We start from the raw sequence: 20,474 nt of genomic DNA, 5'->3' as shown, positions 1-20,474 counted from the left end.
TCTTAACTAGTCCTCCATCTTGCCAGCATTCTTTCCTAGGCCCCATGCGCACCAAGGCGAATGAGCACTGCACGGTTTTGACTGCAAGCGAGCCTTAGCCTTCTGTTTGGAATGGACAGAAATCCATAGACAGTCCACCCAATTTTTTTTTATTTTGACAAAAATAAATTGGACATGTCTTGTGCCAAACAGACACTATCCAGTTGGCTAGCACATTACATTTCCTGTTATGCCCAGACGGTACTGCATCTTGTTAAGGCTCATTCCGTCAAGAGCCATGGCAGCATTGGTGGCCCATTTGCGAACAGTTCTTATGGAGATCTGCAAGGTTGCGACACTGAGTTCTCTCCACACGTTCACATCTCATTACTGTCTGGGTAGGGATGGCCAATGCGACAGTAGATTCGGCTAGTCTGTCCTTCAGAACCTGTTTGAGATGTAGAACACAACTCCCCTGCCTAGGGCCTGTTGTGTTTGGGTTCAGGCTGTCTCCCCTTTTGTTACCAACAGCACTGGTGGTGTTGTGCCCGTTGGCACCTGGTTGGGTGTCTGGTCCCCATTTGTGTTGGGGAGCAGCCTGTAGCTAGGGATTCACCCATGTGTGAGGACTACCATCCTGCTTTTCCTCAGAGAAAACAGAGTTGCTTACCTGTAACAGGTGTTCTCCGAGGACAGCAGGATGTTAGTCCTCATGAAACCTGTCCGCCTCCCCATGGAGTTGGATTTCTCCTATTTTTTTTTTTTTTTTAATTTAATCATAATTCTGTGTTGCAAGACTGGACCGGGATCCTGTGTGGATGTGTGGTATAGGACGTGCTGGGCATGCTTGGTGTGCCTAGTCAAAGTTCTAGAAACTTTGACATAAGTTTTCCACATCGGGGCTCCATCTGATGATGTCACTCGTGTGAGGATTAACATCTTGCTGTCCTTGGAGAACATCTGTTACAGGTGAGCAACTCTGCTTTTTCCTCCCCTGCTTCTGTGCCAGGAGCAATGCCACACATTGTGCCCTCACTCCCCAAATCCCACCGCACGTAATGATGGCAGAGTCACTCCTATCCCCTCTGCCTTTTTTTTTTGGGTGTTGCTGCTGTTTCATTTTTCACTTATGCATAGGAAATTCCTCTCCAGATTTTGGTCATAGTTATCTGACCAAGTACCTACAGTGCCTGAATGTAATCCACTTTAAAGTGGCAAAAATGTGGAATATAAAATAAGTGGCTGTGCACTACCATTTCTGGGCCAGCAGTGGAAAGAGTCGTGGAGTGGCCAGGCCCAGTGTCCATTTTAACTGGATTTTGGCGGTGCTGTGGTTTGAGGCCCCTGGTCGAGGCTTGTCATTGTAATGGTTTGGTTGAGTTGGGGAGGGGCATATAAAAAGAAGGGGAGAGCAGCATGTAGCTGTGAATGACGACTCGGCTGTCTCGGCCCAGTGGAGACTGGAAGCCCAAAGGAGCAGAAGGATTCTGTAGAGTCAAAAGGAAAAAAATGACGAGGAAATCAACGACCAAATAAAATGTTTGTGGTTGCCCAAGGCTGCAGATTTGTCACTGGGCAGAGTCTTGGGAAGTTTCCTCACTACATGTCTCTGACTCTCCTGTCTGTGTTTGCAGGTACTTTTGCCAGCTTATGGATGGCTTAGAATACTTACACAGTCAAGGCATCGTTCACAAGGATATAAAACCTGGAAATCTTCTGTTAACAACCAATGCAACACTGAAAATATCCGACTTAGGAGTAGCAGAGGTTCGTGTATTGTGGAGAGAGCCCCCACGTGTTTGTGTGTGCGTGCGGGCATGTATTTGATGTGGAGAGCCCCACAAGCATGTGCGTGCACACAGATGTTTGGGCTGTCCTCGTGTGTGCGCACACACATGGTCAGATTCCACATCTGTATGCCTATAGTGTGGAGAGTCCTGTGTGTGGTGGGGAGAGCCCCGTGTGTGTGTGTGAACCTGTGTCCATGGTGGGGGGGGAGCTTCGTGTTTGTATGTGTGTGAGCACGCACAGACACGTAGGATCTCATTTTTGTACACACTTGGGCAGAGCCTATGTGTGTGTGGTTAATTCCCATCTCCACCTCCTTTTGAGGGAAGATAATATATATATATAATGCTTTTCTCTCGCCACTAGTTTGGGCAAGAAACTGAATGGTTTTATTTCTGACCATCTTTTTTTTTTTTTCTTAACGTTTTCCTCTCCAGGCCTTGCACCCGTTTGCAGAGGACGACACGTGTAGGACAAGCCAAGGGTCACCCGCATTCCAGCCCCCAGAAATCGCCAATGGACTGGATACCTTTTCAGGTTTTAAAGTGGACATCTGGTCAGCGGGCGTCACGCTGTGAGTGTCAGCAGGACGCTGCGGAGCTGTGAATGACCGCTCGCTCTTTCTGCCCTTCATCCTGAACCTGGCCATGCATGGCCTTTCTAATGCTCCCCCCCCCCCCCCCTCTCGCTGAAAACAGCATTGGTGGGTTATCCACCTATCTTCCCTGTGGCTCCCAGGTCCCCCCTTTTTGGGGCCCTGCAGCTCCATCGCTCCCAGAGCAGACGGTATATAACGTGCACCGTTCAGACTAGCTCTCCTGTCTGATGCAGACCTCTTTGGGGATGAGTTAGTACCTGACGGCGTGAGCTGGAGCTCCAGCAGCCACTCCTGGAAGTCGCAGTGCTCACGCAGTCATGCTGCCCAGCGTCCCCCTCCCCCGAGGAGGAGACAGCTGCAGGTGTCAGGATGCTGGAGCCAGTGGCTGCCCGGAGGCTCCCCTCCGGGGTATTGCTTACTGGTTTGTGCATATGGCAGCCCTCTATGCATTCTGTTACATGCTGTCTTGCCAGTTGGGTTTACCCCCTCCCCTGCATAGTCTTATTCAGGCTTTTTTTTTTTCTCCCTCTTCATTTGAAGATACAATATCACCACAGGACTGTACCCATTTGAGGGGGATAACATCTATAAATTATTTGAAAACATTGGGAAAGGAGATTATGCAATTCCGGAGGACTGTGGGCCCCTCCTCTCCAACCTGCTGAGAGGTGAGTGGGTTTTGCTGAGGAAATGGATGCACGGGCCACATGGGCTGCCAGTTTGGGATTTTACTGCAGGGTCAGGAAAGCACTGGGCCCCCCACTGCGGTGTATCACAGAATGTGTATGTCTGTCTAGACCGAGCGATAGGGTTAGAAAGAGCTGTATGTGGGGGGGGGGGGGGGATGTTTAAACAGTCGAGTAGTTTGCAGGGTCTAAGGAGTTTCCCTTTGAAAATTCCGGCTGGCAAAGACAACATGGACTCTGTACCTGATTTACTGCAAGATGGAATCCCTGCACATAACTTTCCCTCCCTAGTCCTCTGTGGGAAAACTCTTAACCACCTTGTGAAACTTGACTGCTAAGGAGAAGGCAGTGTGTAGCCCAGGGAATGTATCCAAATAACTGCTTAGTTATATGAGAAAATGTCTTTGGTGTGGGGGGGGGTAATAAGGTAAGTAACATCCTTAACTCCCTTTTGAAGAGGTAAATGCAAGCTCCCCTAGGCTCCGCCTATAATTAGGGCTCTCTTAACCTTGTAAACATGGGCAATATTTTATACCTGTAGTACTATTGTGGGGCAGTAGGTGGCAATACTGGTACACTTTGTAATTTTGCTTCCTGTAGACTGGGGAGAAAAATCTCATTTTGTGGGACTAGTGCTGACCTGAAAACTACTAGTATCCAGCTCTGCTCTAATATAATCTCTCGACATTGATCACTACATTAAGGGGACTTCTTCCTAGCACTGGCTTGCTTTTGTGGCTGCTTGTGGAAAGCTTAGTTTGGGTGCTCTGATAGCAGTGAGCCAAGGTTCCTACGCAGCAGGTTCCAGAGCCTGGCACAGCAGGGCAGTTTCTAAAATGGTTCAGGATTCTGCCCCGTAGCTTTGAAATCTGAAGACAGAGCTGCCGCCCACCCCCTCCACACACACTCACTCCATGGCACATAAACCCCTGAGGCTGCAGTGCTGAACTTTGTGTCTGCAACACTGAAAGGAAAAACTGATATTCCCCTATTCCATGACCACGCATCGAGTGCCTCACTGTTTGGTAGCTTTGCCAGTAGACTGGGACAGATGGCACTGTCTAGAGGAGGAGTGTCAATATTTCCTAGAGCTCTACTTGTATGTGTCTGTGTCAGCTGCTCGTGCAGGTGTTCAGAGCCTCTGCAGTAAGATGGATAATGGGCACGTGTGATTTAAGCATTTAAGAGAATTAGATCTCAAAATTGGAGTGCCAACAGTTCTGAAGCCTGCGTCCCCCTCGCCGTGGCTTTCACCGTGCTGTGATCTCCTGCTTCACACACATTTAAACACAAACAGTCTTGTGGTAGTGTGCTTACATCAGAAGCAACTGACTCTGACTTGAATAACTAGACCTGAACAGATATAAATTGTGTTTAAGCTCTACATCCTGGACAGGATTATGTTCGCAATTAATTTTACAAGACAACACATTAAAATAAAACGGAGAAAAATGGAATAGAAACAAAGCATACTGTTGCTATGCGAAGTAGCTTTTGTTACTGAAAACCAAAAGTAGTGTCGTTACCAACATCCCTAGGGAGTTGAGGGTTTAGAAAGTGGATCCAAGGTTAAAGCTGAACTGGGAACTCTCTTTTGCTTTGCAGAAGTGTCAAAAACAGAACTGAAAGGCCCTTGTACAAAACAGGCTCAAAGTACAGTCTTCAAGGATGTCTTTGAAGACTATACTTTCTGTGGCAATCCATTCAGTGAGACACATCTTGGAGTTACGTGCCCTGTCTTGCAGGGATCTATACGTGTTGATTTCAGAGGAACATGTTGTGATCTGTCCCGTGCCCCCCTCCTTAAGTGAAGTGGTCATAGGTTTTCATCTTCACCAGTCAATTTCCATACTGGCGTTGAGATTGAAGGAATGTAAGATGAGAATAGAAGTCTACATACATTAATGTATGTAGAACCTTTAAAGTGATCGGTCTTCTTTCGGAAGTCAGATTCTTTGTTCAGTTAAAGCAGGCCTTGTAAAGGCGGGGTGTCTGCAGTTCTTTATTTCCAGATGGATTAAGGAAGCTATTAGCACAGCATATATTGGCCAGGGGCTACCAGTTAAACACCACTTGACTGGATTGGTTTGGCAGGATGAAAAGAGAGGAGAAATGTAAGCTCTCCTAGTAATCTTCTTTCTTTGAATCCTGCCATATCAGTCCAGAACCCTCCTTTGTCAGCCTAGGCTGGCAGGTCCGTCATTTTTTGATTTAGTTGAGATGGTGTCGATATAATATCAGTGAGTCGTTATGCTGCATATTGTTGCTTTAACAGTTTTGGATTTTACAGTGTTTTTTTATTTTAATTTTTTATATTCTTCAGCATAGAATATATGACCCTTGAAGAAGGCATCTTATGATGCTGGGCATTTTTTGATTAACAGACTTGAGTTCACAGTATATAATGAAGCAGAATCACTATATAGACCCCTCTACACAAGAGCAGTAGCAGAGAGGAGGCTGGAAACTACAGGCCGATTAACCTCACCTTGGGGGTGGGAAAATTGAGTCTCTGCCAAAGGAAAGGATTGTGAACTATCTACAGTCCAGTGGGTTGCTTGACAAGAGGCAGCCTGGATTCATCAGGAGAAGGTCCTGTCAGACAAATCAAATTGATTTTTCTGATTGGTGACTGGAGAATTGGATCAAGGAAGAGTACTCAATATGCTTTACTTGGATTTCAGTAAAGGTTTTGATAAGGTTCGTGAATAAAATGAAAAGCTTGGGAATCAGCACCAAGGTGGTGGAGTGGATTGCAAACTGTTGACTGACAGGAAACAGCCTGTAATGGTAAATGGAACGTACTCTGAAGAGAGAGCGGCGTTAAGTGGGTTAGTTTTGGGACCGCTTCTGTTCAATATCTTTCAGGCCGATTCAGTAAAGTCCGTGGGAGAGCAGACGAATGCTCGCTAGGGACACTAGCGCGTCCCTAGCGCCGCCTTTTAGCCCGGAGTGGCGGCTGTCAGCGGGTTTGACAGCCGACGCTCAATTTTCCTGGTGTCTGTTCTCGAGCCTGCTGACAGCCACAGGCTCAGAAACCGGACGCTGGCAAAATTGAGTGTCCAGTTTTCGACCAGACAGCCGCCGGCCCATTTTAGTTTTTTCTTTTTCTTTTTTTTTTACTCTTCGGGACCTCCGACTTAATATCGCCATGATATGAAGTCGGAGGGAGCACAGAAAAGCAGTTTTTACTGCTTTTCTGTGCACTTTCCCGGTGCCGGCAGAAACTAGCGCCTACCTTTGGGTAGGCGCTAATTTCTGAAAGTAAAATGTGCGGCTTGGCTGCACATTTTACTTACTGTATCGCGCGGGAATACCCAATAGGGCCATCAACATGCATTTGCATGTTGAGGGCGCTATTAGGTTCTGCGGGTTGGACGCGGGTTTTCCGCCCCTTACTGAATAAGGGGTAAGGGAAAACGCACGTCCAAGGACAGGTTAGCAGTGCGCTCCGTCGGAGTGCACTGTACTGTATCGGCTCGTTTGTGAGCAACATTGCAGAAGGGATTGAAGGTAAAGTTTGTCTATTTGCGAATGATAGTAAGATCTGCAACAGAGTGGATACGCCTGAAGGAGTAGAGAGAATGAAAAGAGATTTAAGAAAGCTTGAAGAGTGGTTGAAGACTTGGCAGCTGGGATTCAATGCAAAGAAGTGCAGAGTCATGCATCTGGGGTGATAGGGGGTAAAAATCGAATGTGCACGGACTGGGAGAGGAACCTAGGAGTGATAGTGTCTGGCTATGTGACAAGGTGATAGCTAAAGCCAGAAGAATGCTGAGCTGCATAGAGAGCAATAACCAGTAAGAAAAAGGAGGAGATAATACCCTTGTTACAGGTCCTTTATGAGGCCTCACCTGGAGTACTGCGTTCAGTACTGGTGCCCGAATCTCAAAAAAGATAAAGAAGAGCAACCAAAATGGTGTGGGACTGTATGAGAAGATCTATGAGGAGAGGCTGAAGGATCTGAATAATGTACACCCTGGAAGAGGGGAGATATGATGCAGACCTTCAGTTCCTGTTCATACCCCAAATCCGTCCAAACAAGTGGATTTTGCATCCCTACCAGCAGAGAACAAAACCTTTGAGGCACTGCTACCTATCTGAGAGTGCCACCTGCATTCTCTCAGTATTTCTTTATCTCCAGCAGATGGTAGAGGTGCAGATCTGCAGTCTGAATGATTTAAAAGAAAAAGTTTAGGGGACAGATTGGGAAGAAAAGAAGATTCCGCTCCCTGGGGTGTTAGGCACCTTCGTGGGCCATTCCTCAGGTGGAGCCAGGGGAGTGCGGGGTTGGTAATCCCCAGCAGGAAAGTGTTTCTTTGTCATTTTTTGTTGGATTTATTGCTTGTTTAATAAAATATTAAAAAAAAAAAAATTAGACAAGCTGCTGAGGCTGGGCTCTATCTTGAGCAGGCCGGTTAAGCTGCTGATCCGGGATCACTTGGGGAAGTGGTGTGTTAAAGTGCCCGACGCTGCCGGGACTCTGGATTTGTGTGCACCTGCGGCACTCGGCCTTTCACTGCGAGGCAGCCACACGGTGAGCCTAATGACCCCTGCCTCACAGTGTGCCAAAGCCTCTTGGGCCTGCGGCTTGCATCAGATGCATCTAGATTTTAATGCTTTTTGCAGGGAATGTGCGGTGTGAGGTGAAGGAACCTCAGAGGACACTGCGAGAGGCTGGAGAAGGACCCGGTCCGCAGGGCCCAGGGCTGGAGGCGCGGAGGTGCTTTCAGAGGCATGTAAAAAAAAAAAAAAGGGGGGGGGGGGGGGTTCTGCTCTGGTAGAAGGGATACTCCTCATCCTCTTTCCCCTGTGGGGTTTCCTCTGGGGGAGGATTTTTTAGGGAGGGGATCTGGATGAGTCTGATTATACGGAGTAACAGTATTTTTCTCCGGATTTTGTTCTGTTGATGCACAAGACATTCTTGGCCAGGTGTGGAGTGGTGGAAATACGACCCCAAGGAGGAGGAAAGCTGCAGAGGCCTGCAAAAAGGGCCAAAATGGTCCCGACAGGAGGATCCAGGAGGTTGTCTGTGTCGCTTGGTACTGACTCCGTCCTCAGGATCAGGGGACCTGTTGTAGGCAGAGGAATGTTCTGATCAGGAGGATCCGCTTGAGGCCGGTGGTGATCCAGGGAATGGTCTGGGGAGTGACCCAGGGATCCGGAAACTCTGCATGGTGTGGCGGATCCGAGCGACATACCTGTAACCAAGGGGGATGACCCAAGGGTCGTCTGGTTATTTCTCTAGGAGGAATTGAGGCCTCTCATCCCTCATGTTTTGGGTGAGCTGGGTTTAAAAGTTACTCAGGAAGATTTAGTCACGGTGGCTATGGACTTGGTGTTGGATGGCCTTTGGGGTCTGCCAGAGACTTTCTGTTGCCCAGGAAGATCAGGAAGCTAGTGGTTCGGATACTCCAGAGGCCGACTTGAAAGTCAGCCGAGCAATGGCAAAGTTGTATCCGATGATGGGGAGGACACTTTGTAACGCCTAAGGCTGCTTAAGGTGGATGCAGCAGTGTCGGTGGTCACAAAGAAAGACCACTATTCTGGTAGTGGGTTCGGCTGTGTTGAAGCATGTGCAGGACCGCAAGCTGGAGTACCAGTTGAAGTTTGAGGGTTCGGCCTCGAGCCTCCAGGCAGTGATTTGTGGTAGTCTGAAGCAGCGGACCTGTTTGTGCTGAGTGCAGAAGACACAGGAGAAGGATGCTTCATCAGATCCGACGGCTCGGCTGGGAAGCTGGGGTGGCCTATGTGGTGGATGCACTATATGGCTTGGTCTGCACGTCAGTGAGGATTACAGTTTCTGCGGTGGCAGCTAGAAAGCTGCTATGGTTGCCAAATTGGTCAGCAGATGTGTGGTCTAATTCCCAGCTATGTAATTTCCCTTTTAGGGGGAAATTTCCCTTTTAGGGGGAAATTACTATTTTTTGAGGACCTGGAGCAATTGATGAAGACTCTGGGGGAAATCCAAGGGAAAGAAGTTGCTGGAGAATAAGGCTGTCAGAAAAACCTTTCCGCCGTGGTCCCATTTTCAGTATATGAGGTGTTTTTTGGCCAGACAAGATGACCTCGAATGTGAGGCAGAAGCAGGCCGCTGGTCAACACAGTTCTTTCGGGGTTCTCGCAGGACTTCCAGGGAAGAGGCCGGTCAGGAGGCTGGTGGCAGTAGGACTTTTTTTAATGAAATCAGGCTGGGTCACTCTTTGATCGACACTGTAGGAGGAAGATTTTCCCTATTTTATGAGGAGTAGACAAGTTTCACTTTGGACCAGTGGGTTCTAGAGGTGATAAGAGAAGGTTACGCCTTAGAATTTTTTACATCCGGTACGGGTCGTCATCTTGGCGTCCCTTTGCGTGACTCAAGCCAAGCGAGAGACAGTATGGAACGCTTTGCTACGTTTACAAAGCCTGGAAGCTATTGTACCGGTTCCGCCTTCGGAAAGGGGAAATGGAAGTACTCATTTTATTTTGTGGTTCAGGATGGAGACTCTGCAGACAATCACAATTCAGAAATTTCTAGCGACCCTAGATCTGTTGGAGGCCTGTTTGCATATCCCCATTTGGCCAGCATACCAGAACTTTGAGGTTCATGGTGCTGGGGCAGCATTTTCAGTTTTGTGCCCTTGCCTTCAGGTTGGCCATGGCTCCACATACATTCACAAAGGTGGTGGTGGAGGTGCTAAGGAAGGAAGGGATTCTGAATCTCCCTTATCTGGATGACTGGCTAGTGCAAGCAAAGTCCGACGGGGAAGATTGCCAGCGGTGCATCAAGTGATGGATTGTTACAGTTGTTCAAGTGAGGAGATAAACTTGGACAAAAGTCTTCTGGTGCCGACCCAGTCGTTGGACTAGCTGGGAACGCGTTTCGATGCTCAGGTGGGCAGAGTCTCCTTTATCCCAGAGAGAGTCATGAAGATTAGGCTCAGATAGGGCATTTCTTGAGAATGCCAGTTCCCTAGGCCTGGGATTAGTTGCAAGTACTAGGTTCTATGGCATCTATGCTGGATTTGGGGCCATGGGCTTTGCTAATCTTCGACACCCCCCCCCCCCCCCCCCCCCGGGCTCTACTGTCCCATTGGAGTCCATTGTCAGAGGAGTAACAGTGACCTTTACAGCTACAGGGAGAATCCAGATCCAGTCTCTCGCAGTGACTGTCTTGCCACAATCTGGAGAAGGGGGTGGATCTGGACTATCCAGATTGGGTAGTGGTGAACACAGATGCCAGCCTCAGAGGTTGGAGGGGGCAGTCTGTCTTGGGCAGTCTGTCTTGGACAGACGGCTCAAGGTCGGTGGTCACATACGGAAGCAGCCTGGTTTATCAATAGTTTGGAAACGAGCGGTTTGCAGGGTGCTGGTATTTTTCTTTCCTCAGGTCCGAGGGCATATGGTCATAGTTTTCTCGGCAATGATACGATGGTGGCATATATTAATTAGAAGGGTGGCATAAAACCATGCCATGGCTTGGGAGCTCCAGGAGCTGCTTTTTTTTTTTTGTCTGGATGGTGTGGCATTTGGAGTTTGGAGGGGTTATCAGCTTCACATGTAGCTAGATTGGACAATGTGCAAGTGGATGATTTCAGCAGGCAACAGTTGGATCCAGAGGAATGGAAATAGTCAACGGAGGCCTTCGACTTGATTCAGGTTCACTGGGACAGCCCCCAGCTGGATCTGATGGTATCGTGGAGCAATGCCAAAGCGCCACAGTTTTTTCAGTCACAGTAGAAAGGTCAGAGCCAAGGGACTAGACGCTCTCGTTCTTCTGTGGCTGGCAGGGTTCCTGCTGTACGTCTTTCCTCCATGGCTGTTAATAAGCCGCGTGTTGATGCATTAAAAGACATCTGGGTCTGGTGTTTCTCGTGGCTGCAGTGTCCGTGGTTCGCAGATGTGATTCATCTGGCAGTAGATGGGCCCTTAGTTTGGTTCATCTTCTGGGTCTGTTAAGGCAAGGTCCTATCTTCTTGGATTGAGCGGCTCACGGCTTGGCTTTTGAGAGGCAGTGGTTAAGGTGAAAGGGTTACTCAGAGCCGGTTTTTACCAACTTGCTTCAGGCCAGGAGGCCATCCATGTCCATAGCTTATTTCCAGGTGTGAAGGTTCTTTGAGACTTGGTGTTTGGAGAAAGGCCTAGATCCAATACTGGTAGGGATATCACATATTTTGGCCTTTTTTTACAACAAGGATTGTCCAAGGACTTAGCTTACAATTCCCTTTGGGTACAGATAGCGGTCCTGGTGTGCCTCGGGGTAAACTACAAAGGGGGTCTTTGATATTGCATCCGGATGTGATGCGATGTTTTTTGAAGTGGCCGCTGGTGCGCTGAATGAAAGTGGCTTAGAGTTTGACCTTAGTTCTGCAAGTGAATTGCAGAAGGTGTGTCTCTAAAGGACCTCACCCTGAAGGTGGTTTTTCTGGTGACAATTTGCTCAGCCAGAAGGATTGCAGAGTTGCAGGCTTTGTCCTGTGTCTTTGCGCACGATACCCTTGTTCCTACCCAAGGTGGTTTCCTCTTTTCATCTCAGACAGTGGAGCTTCCTGCGTTTCTGAATTGGTCTTCGGAGGTGCCAGAAACAAGGGAACTCAACTAGTTGGATGTTCGGATGCTGTTGCAGTATCTTAAGATCACCAACAGTTTCCGGAGGTTGGATCATCTGTTTGTGTTGCTTGGCAAGCCAAAGAAGGGATGTAAGGCTGCTAAGGGCACTGTTGCTCGTTGGTTGAAGGAAGCTATTATTTCGGCTTATCTTTGCAAAGGCAGAAAAGTTCCAGAGGGGCTGCAAGTGCATTCTACTAGGGCAAGGTGGCTTCTTGGTCTGAGTTTCAGTTTAGTGTCTCCACAAGAGATTTGTTGGCAGCTACATGGACTTCGTTGCAGACTTTCTCTTGGCATTACCGGTTGGATGTTCAGGTGCCAGGATAGCCAAGTTTTGGAGAGTGTATTGAGAGCAGGTCTTTCGCATGCCCCGCCCAGTGTAGGGGTGCTTTGGTACATCCCACTTACCTGGACTGAACTGGGGTACGAACAGGAAAGGAAAATTTGGTTTTTACCTGCTAATTTTCGTTCCTAAAGTACCAGAGACCTTGCCCCTGATTTACGAAAGACTGATTTAACTTGTGCTGATATTTTCTGGAATGTTCAGTATGTATGTAGTCGGAGCCTAAAAAAGGTTTCCAGGTTTAGTTGTCCTTGGGAGTCGTGTAAGAGTTCCAGTTCAGGGAGCTCCAACCCTTGGGTTTAATGTTTGCCCTAGGAAAGCAGAGGGTAGTTCAGTAGTGTTCACTCTATTTGGCTTGGATACAGGTCAATACTGAAGGACTGCAGGTGGCAGTGTTCTCTGGCTCCATCTGCTGTAGGGATGCGAAACCCACTTGTCTGGACTGATCTGTGGTACTTCAGGTATGAAAATTAGCAGATAAGAACCAATTTTAATCATGCACGGACTTCAAACATTTTCCATTGGAAAGCAGACAGTAGAACTATGGGTCATGAAATGAAACTCCAGGGGGGATGATTCAGAACCAACATCAGGAAATATTTCTTCAGAGAGGGTGGTGGATGCCTGGAATGTCTTTCTAGAAGAGGAGGTGAGGACAAAAACAATAGGCATGGGATAAACACTGTGGATCCCTAAAGCTAGAGCATGGAAATGAAGAAAAAGGATGCATGGGGGTAACCTGCATGGAGCAGTAGTTACCACTCTTAACCAATTAGCTTTCATGATTTTGACACAATTGCACCATTGCTCTCTGCTTCAACAGCATAGGGTAAAAGAGGAATTGGATTCAGGCAACAGCCAACACTGGGCCCTGACTTTTTATGGTCCTCGATACTGATATGCAGACATTAGGGAAAAAGTGCAGGAGTGCTTCTACGGCCATGTCAAAAAGCAAAGAATGTTCAAGCAGCATTGTCTGAATTATCAAAGCTTTTTATCCTGCAGAAATGTTGCTAGTAGTATTACTACCCTTAACATAAGGCTTGGTGGTCAGGGCCGGAGAGAGCTGGAATTAGGCCCCTATGTAAGGTTCTGATGTGATACTTAACCTTTTGGGTACCAACGTTCCACAAGTGGAACATTTTTTCATATACTTTTAATTACTTGAAACATTTTTTATACCATATTTGGGTCTAGTTAACTAACATATGTAAAAAGGGGCATCAGGAAATAATTCCTTCAATGAGCAAGATCTAAAAGGTTAATAAGAGAAATCGTTTTCTAAATTTCCCAAATTTTTATTTATTTAAGAAGGCTTTATGAGCTTTTTTGTTAGCAAATTCTTCAATTATAATTGAGGAGGAGGATAGGTTGTTATGAAAATATAGGAAGAACTTTTATTTGCAACTACTCGGGAGTTCTTCCTATATTTTCATAACAACCTATCCTCCTCCTCACCCAAAGCAGCACCAATCTTATAACTGAGTTAGAAAAACTGGACATGACTTATAACACTCATCAAATAGTATTTATTATGATATTATGTTACAGTATTTTTGATGGCACCTGTTTAAGAGTTAGAATTCTAGACACTTTATACAACATAGTTTTTGTGCCCTATTGTGAACCTTTGTGATGGCACCCACTTAACAACGGTATAGAAAAGATTTTAAATAAAGTACCTGGTCTGGTCATTACACTGAATATCCTTTGGCCAAGGGTTGAGCCCCAGGATTGCTACTGAAACCTTCAGTCATGGGCTGTGCACCTGGCCAATAAGAGTTGCCTTTGCATAATGACCATGACTCCAGGGGCTGTGAGCACCACTTCAGCAGCTTCTCTAGCCAAGCCAGGGAGTAGAAGGCCCAATTTGAGGAATCAGCCTGGGACCTTCCATTGAGCCACCAAGCTAGCTCTGTTTCCTTTCTGTGTGACTTTCTCTCTTTTCAGTGTGCATGTATCTGTATGTATGTCTTTCTATCTGATTCCCATTTTTCTGTCTTGGATTTTGTTTTATGAGAACTGGATCATGGGAAGGCTGTGATTATACTTTTTCTAGATGTTTCTGCCACCTTTGACTCAGCTAATTATTCCATTTTGGTAAATAGATTGATCAAGTTAAGGATCGATGGTACTGTTGCTCAGTGATTTAAGTCACTCTTGAATGGGTAGGGTTCCCAGTTCAAAATGCTGTATCTGTTTTGTTTGAATTTCCTGTTCATACCCAGATCAGTCCAGACAAGTGGGTTTTGCATCCTTACTAGCAGATGGAGGCAGAGAACAAAACTTTGAGGTACTGCTACATATCCGAGAGTGTCACCTGCAGTCCCTCAGTATTTCTCTGTCTCCAGCAGATGGTAGAGGTGCAAACCTGCAGTCTGAATGATGCCAACAGCATGATGCAGAGGGCTTGTTTGTACTGGGTGCAGAAGGCACAAGACCAAGCCTCATCCGGGGATGTTGGTGCTCTGCAGTCGGCGTGTTTGGAGGCTGGAGTGGCTTATGTTATGGATGCGCTTTGTCTTGGTGTGCACTTCGGCCAGGAGCATGGTCTTGGAAGTGGTGGCACGCAGGCTTTTGTGGTTGCGAAATTGGTCGGCTGATATGTGGTCCAAGGCCCAGTTGTGTAATCTTCCCTTTAAAAGGAAACTCCTTTTTGGGGAGGATGTGGATCAGCTGATGAAGCCTTTGTGGGAGTCCAAAGGGAACAGGCTGCCTGAGGATGAGAGGATCAGTTAGAAGATTTTCCCGTCTCGCTCCCATTTTCGTGAGATGCAGAGATTTCGTTCATGCAAGACCTCTGCTTAGGGGGGAACAGCAGTCCTTTTGAGGCCCTCGCAGATTTGCTAGAGATGTGACTGGTCAAGGGGCTGGTGGTGGAATGCCAATGCAGTGAAGCCAGGATTGCCCATACCTTCATAGAAGTGGTAGGAAGCAGATTGTCCAACTTTTACAAGGAGTGGTTTAAGATTACCTCAGACCATTGGTTTCTAGAGGTGGTGAGAGATGGCTACGCTCTAGAATTTTCGCGCCTGTAAGGGAGGCCTTTCTGGAGTCTCACGTTGCCTCTCGAATCAAGCGAAAGGCAGGGTGGGGGACTCTGCAGAGTTTATTAAATTTAAATGCGATAGTTCCAATCCTGGGGGAGGAGCAGGTACAGGGAAGGAACTCCATTTATTTTGTGATTCCCAAAAAGGAGGGCACCTTTCGGCCCATTCTCGACTTGCAGAATGGAAATGTGCACTGTTCTAGTGGCAGTCCGCAGAGGAGAGTTCTTGGCGTCATTGGACCTGACAGAGGCGTACCTCCATATTCCCATTTGGAAGGACCATCATGGTGCTGGGTCAGCATTTCCAGTTCTAGGCACTGCCCTTCAGCTTGGCCACGGCATCACAAATCTTCACGAACGTGATGGTTGTGGTGGCGGCAACCCTTCGGCAAGAAGGGACTTTGGTACATCCGTATCTGGACAATTGGCTCATTCAAGCGAAGATGGAGGAGGAGTGCATTTGGTCTCTCCAGCAGGTTATGGACATCTTGCGGTCACTGGATTGGGTGATTAAATATGGTGAAGAGTCACCTAGTGCCGACCCAGTTGTTGGAGTATCTGAGGGCAATTTTCGATACCCAGAAAGGCAGGGTGTTCCTGACCTCGGACAGGTTGTCTAAGTTATAGGCACAGGTGATGTGCCTGCTTCGTTTGTCTGTATCAACAGTCTGGGATTATTTGCAGGTCCTGGGGTCCATGGCTTCCATGTTGGATTTGGTTCTGTGGGCCTTCACACACAAGACCGTCACAGAAAGCATTCTGCCTTTGCCTCTTCTACGAGAATCCATGTCCAGTCTCCTGTGGTGATTAAGAACATAAGAAATTGCCATGCTGGGTCAGACCAAGGGTCCATCAAGCCCAGCATCCTGTTTCCAACAGAGGCCAAACCAGGCCACAAGAACCTGGCAATTATCCAAACACTAAGTAGATCCCATGCTACCGATGCAATTAATAGCAGTGACTATTCCCTAAGTAAACTTGATTAATAGCCAGTAATGGACTTCTCCAAGAACTTATCCAAACCTTTTTTGAACCCAGCTACACTAACTGCACTAACCACATCCTCTGGCAACAAATTCCAAAGCTTTATTGTGCGTTGAGTGAAATAATTTTCTCCGATTAGGCTTAAATGTGCCACATGCTAACTTCATGGAGTGCCCCCTAGTCCTTCTATTATTCAAAAATGTAAATAACCGAGTTACTTCTACTCGTTCAAGACATCTCATGATCTTAAAGACCTCTATCATATCCCCCCTCAGCCGTCTCTTCTCCAAGCTGAACAGCCCTAACCTCTTCAGCCTTTTCTCATAGGGGAGCTGTTCCATCCCCTTTATCATTTTGGTTGCCCTTCTCTGTACCTTCTCCATCGCAACTAAATCTTTTTTGAGATTGCATTGCAATCTGGAAAAGAGAATGAATCTGGAGACTCTTGACTGGGTGGTGATGACCACATATTTCTAGTCTCAAGGGTTGGGGAGGCAGTGTGTCTGGAGCGTGCTACCCAAGGACTATGGTCCACAGAGGAGAAATCCTGGTCCATCAATCGTTTGGAAACAAGGGCAGTCTGTCAGGCCCTGGAAGCCTTTCTTCCCTGAATCAGAGGCTGGATGGTTCATGTATTTTTGGACAATGCAACGACTGTGGCATACATCAATCGGCAAAGAGGGACAAAAAGTTGCGCGGTGGCTCTGGAAGCTCGACAGTTGTCTGGGCAGCATGCCATCACGAGGGAATAGCGGCTTCTCAGGTCACAGGTGTGGACAACGTGCAAGCAGATTTCCTCAGCAGGCAGCAGCTATATCCAGGGGAATGGGTGTTGTCCCTTGAAACTTGGGATCGCATCTCTAAGTAGAGTGTTCCCCAGTTGGATCTCATGGCGATGCGAGCCAACTCAAAAATGGCAAGGCTTTTCAGTTGCAGAAGAGAGGTTGGCGCACTGGGGCTAGATGCTCTGGTGTGCCCTTAGCTGTTGGGGATCCTATTGTACATGTTTTCTCCTTGGTCACTCGTCGGTCGAGTTCTGTGGCACAGAGTGCATCCGGGGTCGGTGGTGCTAGTGGCGCCAGAGTGGCTACAATAGCTGTGGTTTGCGGATCTGGTGCATCTCACGGGGGAGGGACCCCTCAAATTAGCCCAACTGCCAGGGTTGCTTCGGCAGGCAAGGTCTCATATTTTTGGATCTAGCGGATCACTTCTGTCTCACAGCTTGGCTTTTGAGAGGCGGCGATTGCGCCTGAAAGGCTATTCGGACTGTTATTTCCATGCTCCTCCAGGCTCAGAGGTCCTCTCTCTGGCATATGTCAGGGTCTGGAGGGTCTTTGAGTCGTGGTGTCTCCAACAGTGATTGGATTACCTGTCTGTAGACGTTCCTCAGATCTTAGCCTTTTTGCAACATGGATTGGCTAAGGGTCTGGCCTATAGCTCCCTCTGCGTTCAGGTGTCCGCCTTGAGTTCCCTTAGGGGCAAGTTGCGGGGTTGGTCTTTGGCCTCTCATCCTGATGTAGTTCGATTTTCTGAAGGGGGTCAAACATTTGTGTCCTCCAGTTCAGAAGTTGTGCCTGGATTGGAACCTCAATTTAGTTCTGTGAGTACTCTATGGTGCCTTTTGGGCCTTTGAGAAGAGTGACTTTGAAGACAGTGTTTTTGATGGCCATATCTGCCAGATGGATCTCGAAATTGCAGGCACTGTCGTGCAGAGACCCCTTTTTGCATATTTCTAATGACTGAGTCACATTGCGACAGGTCCCTTCTTTCTTACCGAAGGTGCTGTCCTCTCTTCATGTTAATCAGACAGTGGATCTTCCAGCCTTTATGGAGTGGTCTAAGGATTCCCCTCAGGAGAAAGAGCTGCATTTTTTGGATGTGCGACGGACTCTGTTGCTGTATCTGGAAGTCACTAATTTTTTTTGGCCGTCATGCCACCTTTTTGTGTTCGGTGGCGTGAAGAAAGGAGACAAGGCCTCAAAAGCCATGATTTCTCGTTGGCTGAAGGAGGCCATTTGCTCTGCTTATATTTGTAAAGGTCACAAGATTCCAGTGGGACTGAAAGCGCATTCTACAAGAGCGCAGGTGGTCTCTTTGGCAGAGTGTCAGTTGTCTTCTCAGGAGATTTGTAGAGCTGCGGTGTGGTCCTCACTTCATACTTTCACCAGCCATTACCATTTGGAAGTGTGGGCACATGAGAATTTGTCCTTTGGGTGAGAGTGTTCTTTGAGCAGGTCTTTCGGGTTCCTGCCCAGTTTAGGGGTGCTTGGATACATCCCATTTGTCTGGACTGATCTGGATATGAACAGGAAAGGAAAATTGGTTCTTACCTGCTAATTTTTGTTCCTGTAATAATACAGAACAGTCCAGAGACCCAACCCGTTGCTGCTGAAATGCTGAATTTCCTCATAGTCAATGTACTGTATTTCAAAGAGTTTTATTGCAGTTTGTACATATGTTGAGTTCAGACTGTTTTTGGTTTCTGGACGTATGAGAGACTCCAGTGCAGGGGGTTCCAGCCCTACTTTGCCTGTTCGCCCTGTACAGGGTTTTAGGGACTAATCTTTGGCTTGGGTACAGGTCAATACTGAGGGACTGCAGGTGGCACTCTTGGTTATGTAGCAGTGCCTCAAAGTTTTTGTCCTCTGCCTCCATCTGCTGGTAGGGATGCGTAAACCCACTGGTCTACACTGCTCCTGTGGTATTACAGGAACGAAAATTAGCTGGTAAGAACCAATTTTCCTATATCTCCCATATTCCACATGTGGTGAATCAGTGGATGAGGGAAAATGGACTGCTTTTACATTTCTTTAAGACCGAGGCCTTGTGGGTCACTTGACCTTTTTATTCCTGACCCCTCTCTATACTTAGTATTTGAAGGAGTTGCATGCAGTCCCTTTCTCAGGAGCTTGGGTATGCCACTGGATGCCTGACTGCCCTTGAAACCACAGGTAAGGGCTGTTCTTAAGGCAGGTCTTTTAAACAGAGAGAATGTTACAGCAACTAAAATGTAGCTTAGCCAAGGAAGATTTTTCAAGGGTTGTACAGGCTTTTGTTCCCACTGCAGTGGCTTATTGCAGTTGCTAACTGCCAGCTCAAGACTCTGCAGCTGCTGCTCAGTGTGGCTGCTCCCCTAGTCACCATCAGAGATCATATGTCACTAGTACTTTAAGAACAACTTCACCGACTACCTGTTGCTCACAGTAAAATTTAATCTATAAACTTAAGGTTATAGTGCCATGCGGTAGGGAGTGGGGTTTTTGTCCAGCTTACTTCCTAGTTGCACACCCTCCTGTACTCTTCCTTCTGTGGATTCTCGGTTGCTCTCTTTCCCAAATTTGAAGGACGCTTGCCTTCAAGGGATCCCTCGGAGAGCTTTGTCCATCTCAGGGCCAGTTCTCTGGATTAAACGTCCTGGCAGATCCATGATTTTATGTGTTGTCCAGGCCAAGGTTGAAGGTTTATTTCAGGAGGTTTAAGTGGTGCGCTTTGGCAGTAAGTTCTGTCAAGCTTTTTGTTGGTTTGTAAATGGTTGGATTTGTGTTATGTTATTTTAATGTATATGTTCATTGTCATCTGCGTAGCATGGTTATAAGCAGAATGCAATAAATATAGAGTCTAATGCTTAAAGAGCGCTCGCATTTAGGATGGATTGAATATGGGTGCCTAGCTTTAACTGAGGTCAGGTATAGGGATGATCTAACTCCAGGCTCCTAACTAGGCACCCAGTACTGGAAATCAGTGTTGAGCATCTACGTTGGCTCCAGTCTGCCCAGTTACAGATGCGTGCATCTGTCTGTCTTTTGGTCCCTTTCCATTGTGTGTTTCTCTCTCTTCCTCTCCCTCCCCCCTTTCAGTGTGAGGTTATGAGGGTATGTGTATCTCGCACTTCACACTGAAAGGGAAGAAAGAGAGTCACACACACTCTACCCTTTTAATGTGAGGTGTGTCTTTCTTTCCCCTTTCACTGTGGGAGAATGGGGTGTGTGTGTGTCTCTCCCCTTTCATTTTGGGGTGTGTGTGCGTGTGCAAGCCTTTCTTCCCTTTTGGCATGCCTGTCTTTCTTTCTCTGCCCTTTCAGTTAGGGATATTCGTGTGCCTCTCTTCCCTGTGAAGGGGCGGGGGAGGGTGCATTTCTCCCTTCCCCCCCCCCCCCCCCTTTCAGCATGGATGTGTTTGTGCGGCTTCCTCTTTGTCCCTTGTTAATGTCATGGTTACATTTTTGTCCTTGTGGGTGCTCAGAATAACTTGGAGAAGGAGGAGGCAATGATTCAGAGCCTCTTATTTGATTCATTGGCCTCTGCCCGCTCACCTTGGCCTCGTGCTGTTTGGTGTGCAGTGTCCCCCTCCGGCAGGTTTGTGCCAGACCCTCGAGAGGCAGGGTGTTGAAGGGAAGAGGACGATCCCCTCTCCCTTCCCCTGACTCCTGAGTGTGTTGCGTTGCTACTGTGCAAGCCA

General features: G+C 47.4%; 1 protein-coding gene across 2 annotated transcripts in view; it reads left to right on the top strand.

Moving 5' to 3' along the window:
- Positions 1-20,474, top strand: part of STK11 (serine/threonine kinase 11) — an 86,846-nt gene that overhangs the window by 24,860 nt on the left and 41,512 nt on the right. For both annotated transcript variants that reach the window (XM_029613393.1, XM_029613394.1), the window contains exons 4-6: positions 1,614-1,746; positions 2,205-2,341; positions 2,906-3,033. In XM_029613393.1, the coding sequence (XP_029469253.1) occupies positions 1,614-1,746; positions 2,205-2,341; positions 2,906-3,033 (398 nt within the window). The remainder of the gene's footprint in view (positions 1-1,613; positions 1,747-2,204; positions 2,342-2,905; positions 3,034-20,474) is intronic.

The sequence above is a fragment of the Rhinatrema bivittatum genome, chromosome 8, assembly GCF_901001135.1.
Source record: "Rhinatrema bivittatum chromosome 8, aRhiBiv1.1, whole genome shotgun sequence".
NCBI lineage: Eukaryota > Metazoa > Chordata > Amphibia > Gymnophiona > Rhinatrematidae > Rhinatrema > Rhinatrema bivittatum.
The sequence above is the reverse complement of the archived record's forward strand: the minus strand, read 5'-3'. Positions and strand labels throughout refer to the sequence as shown.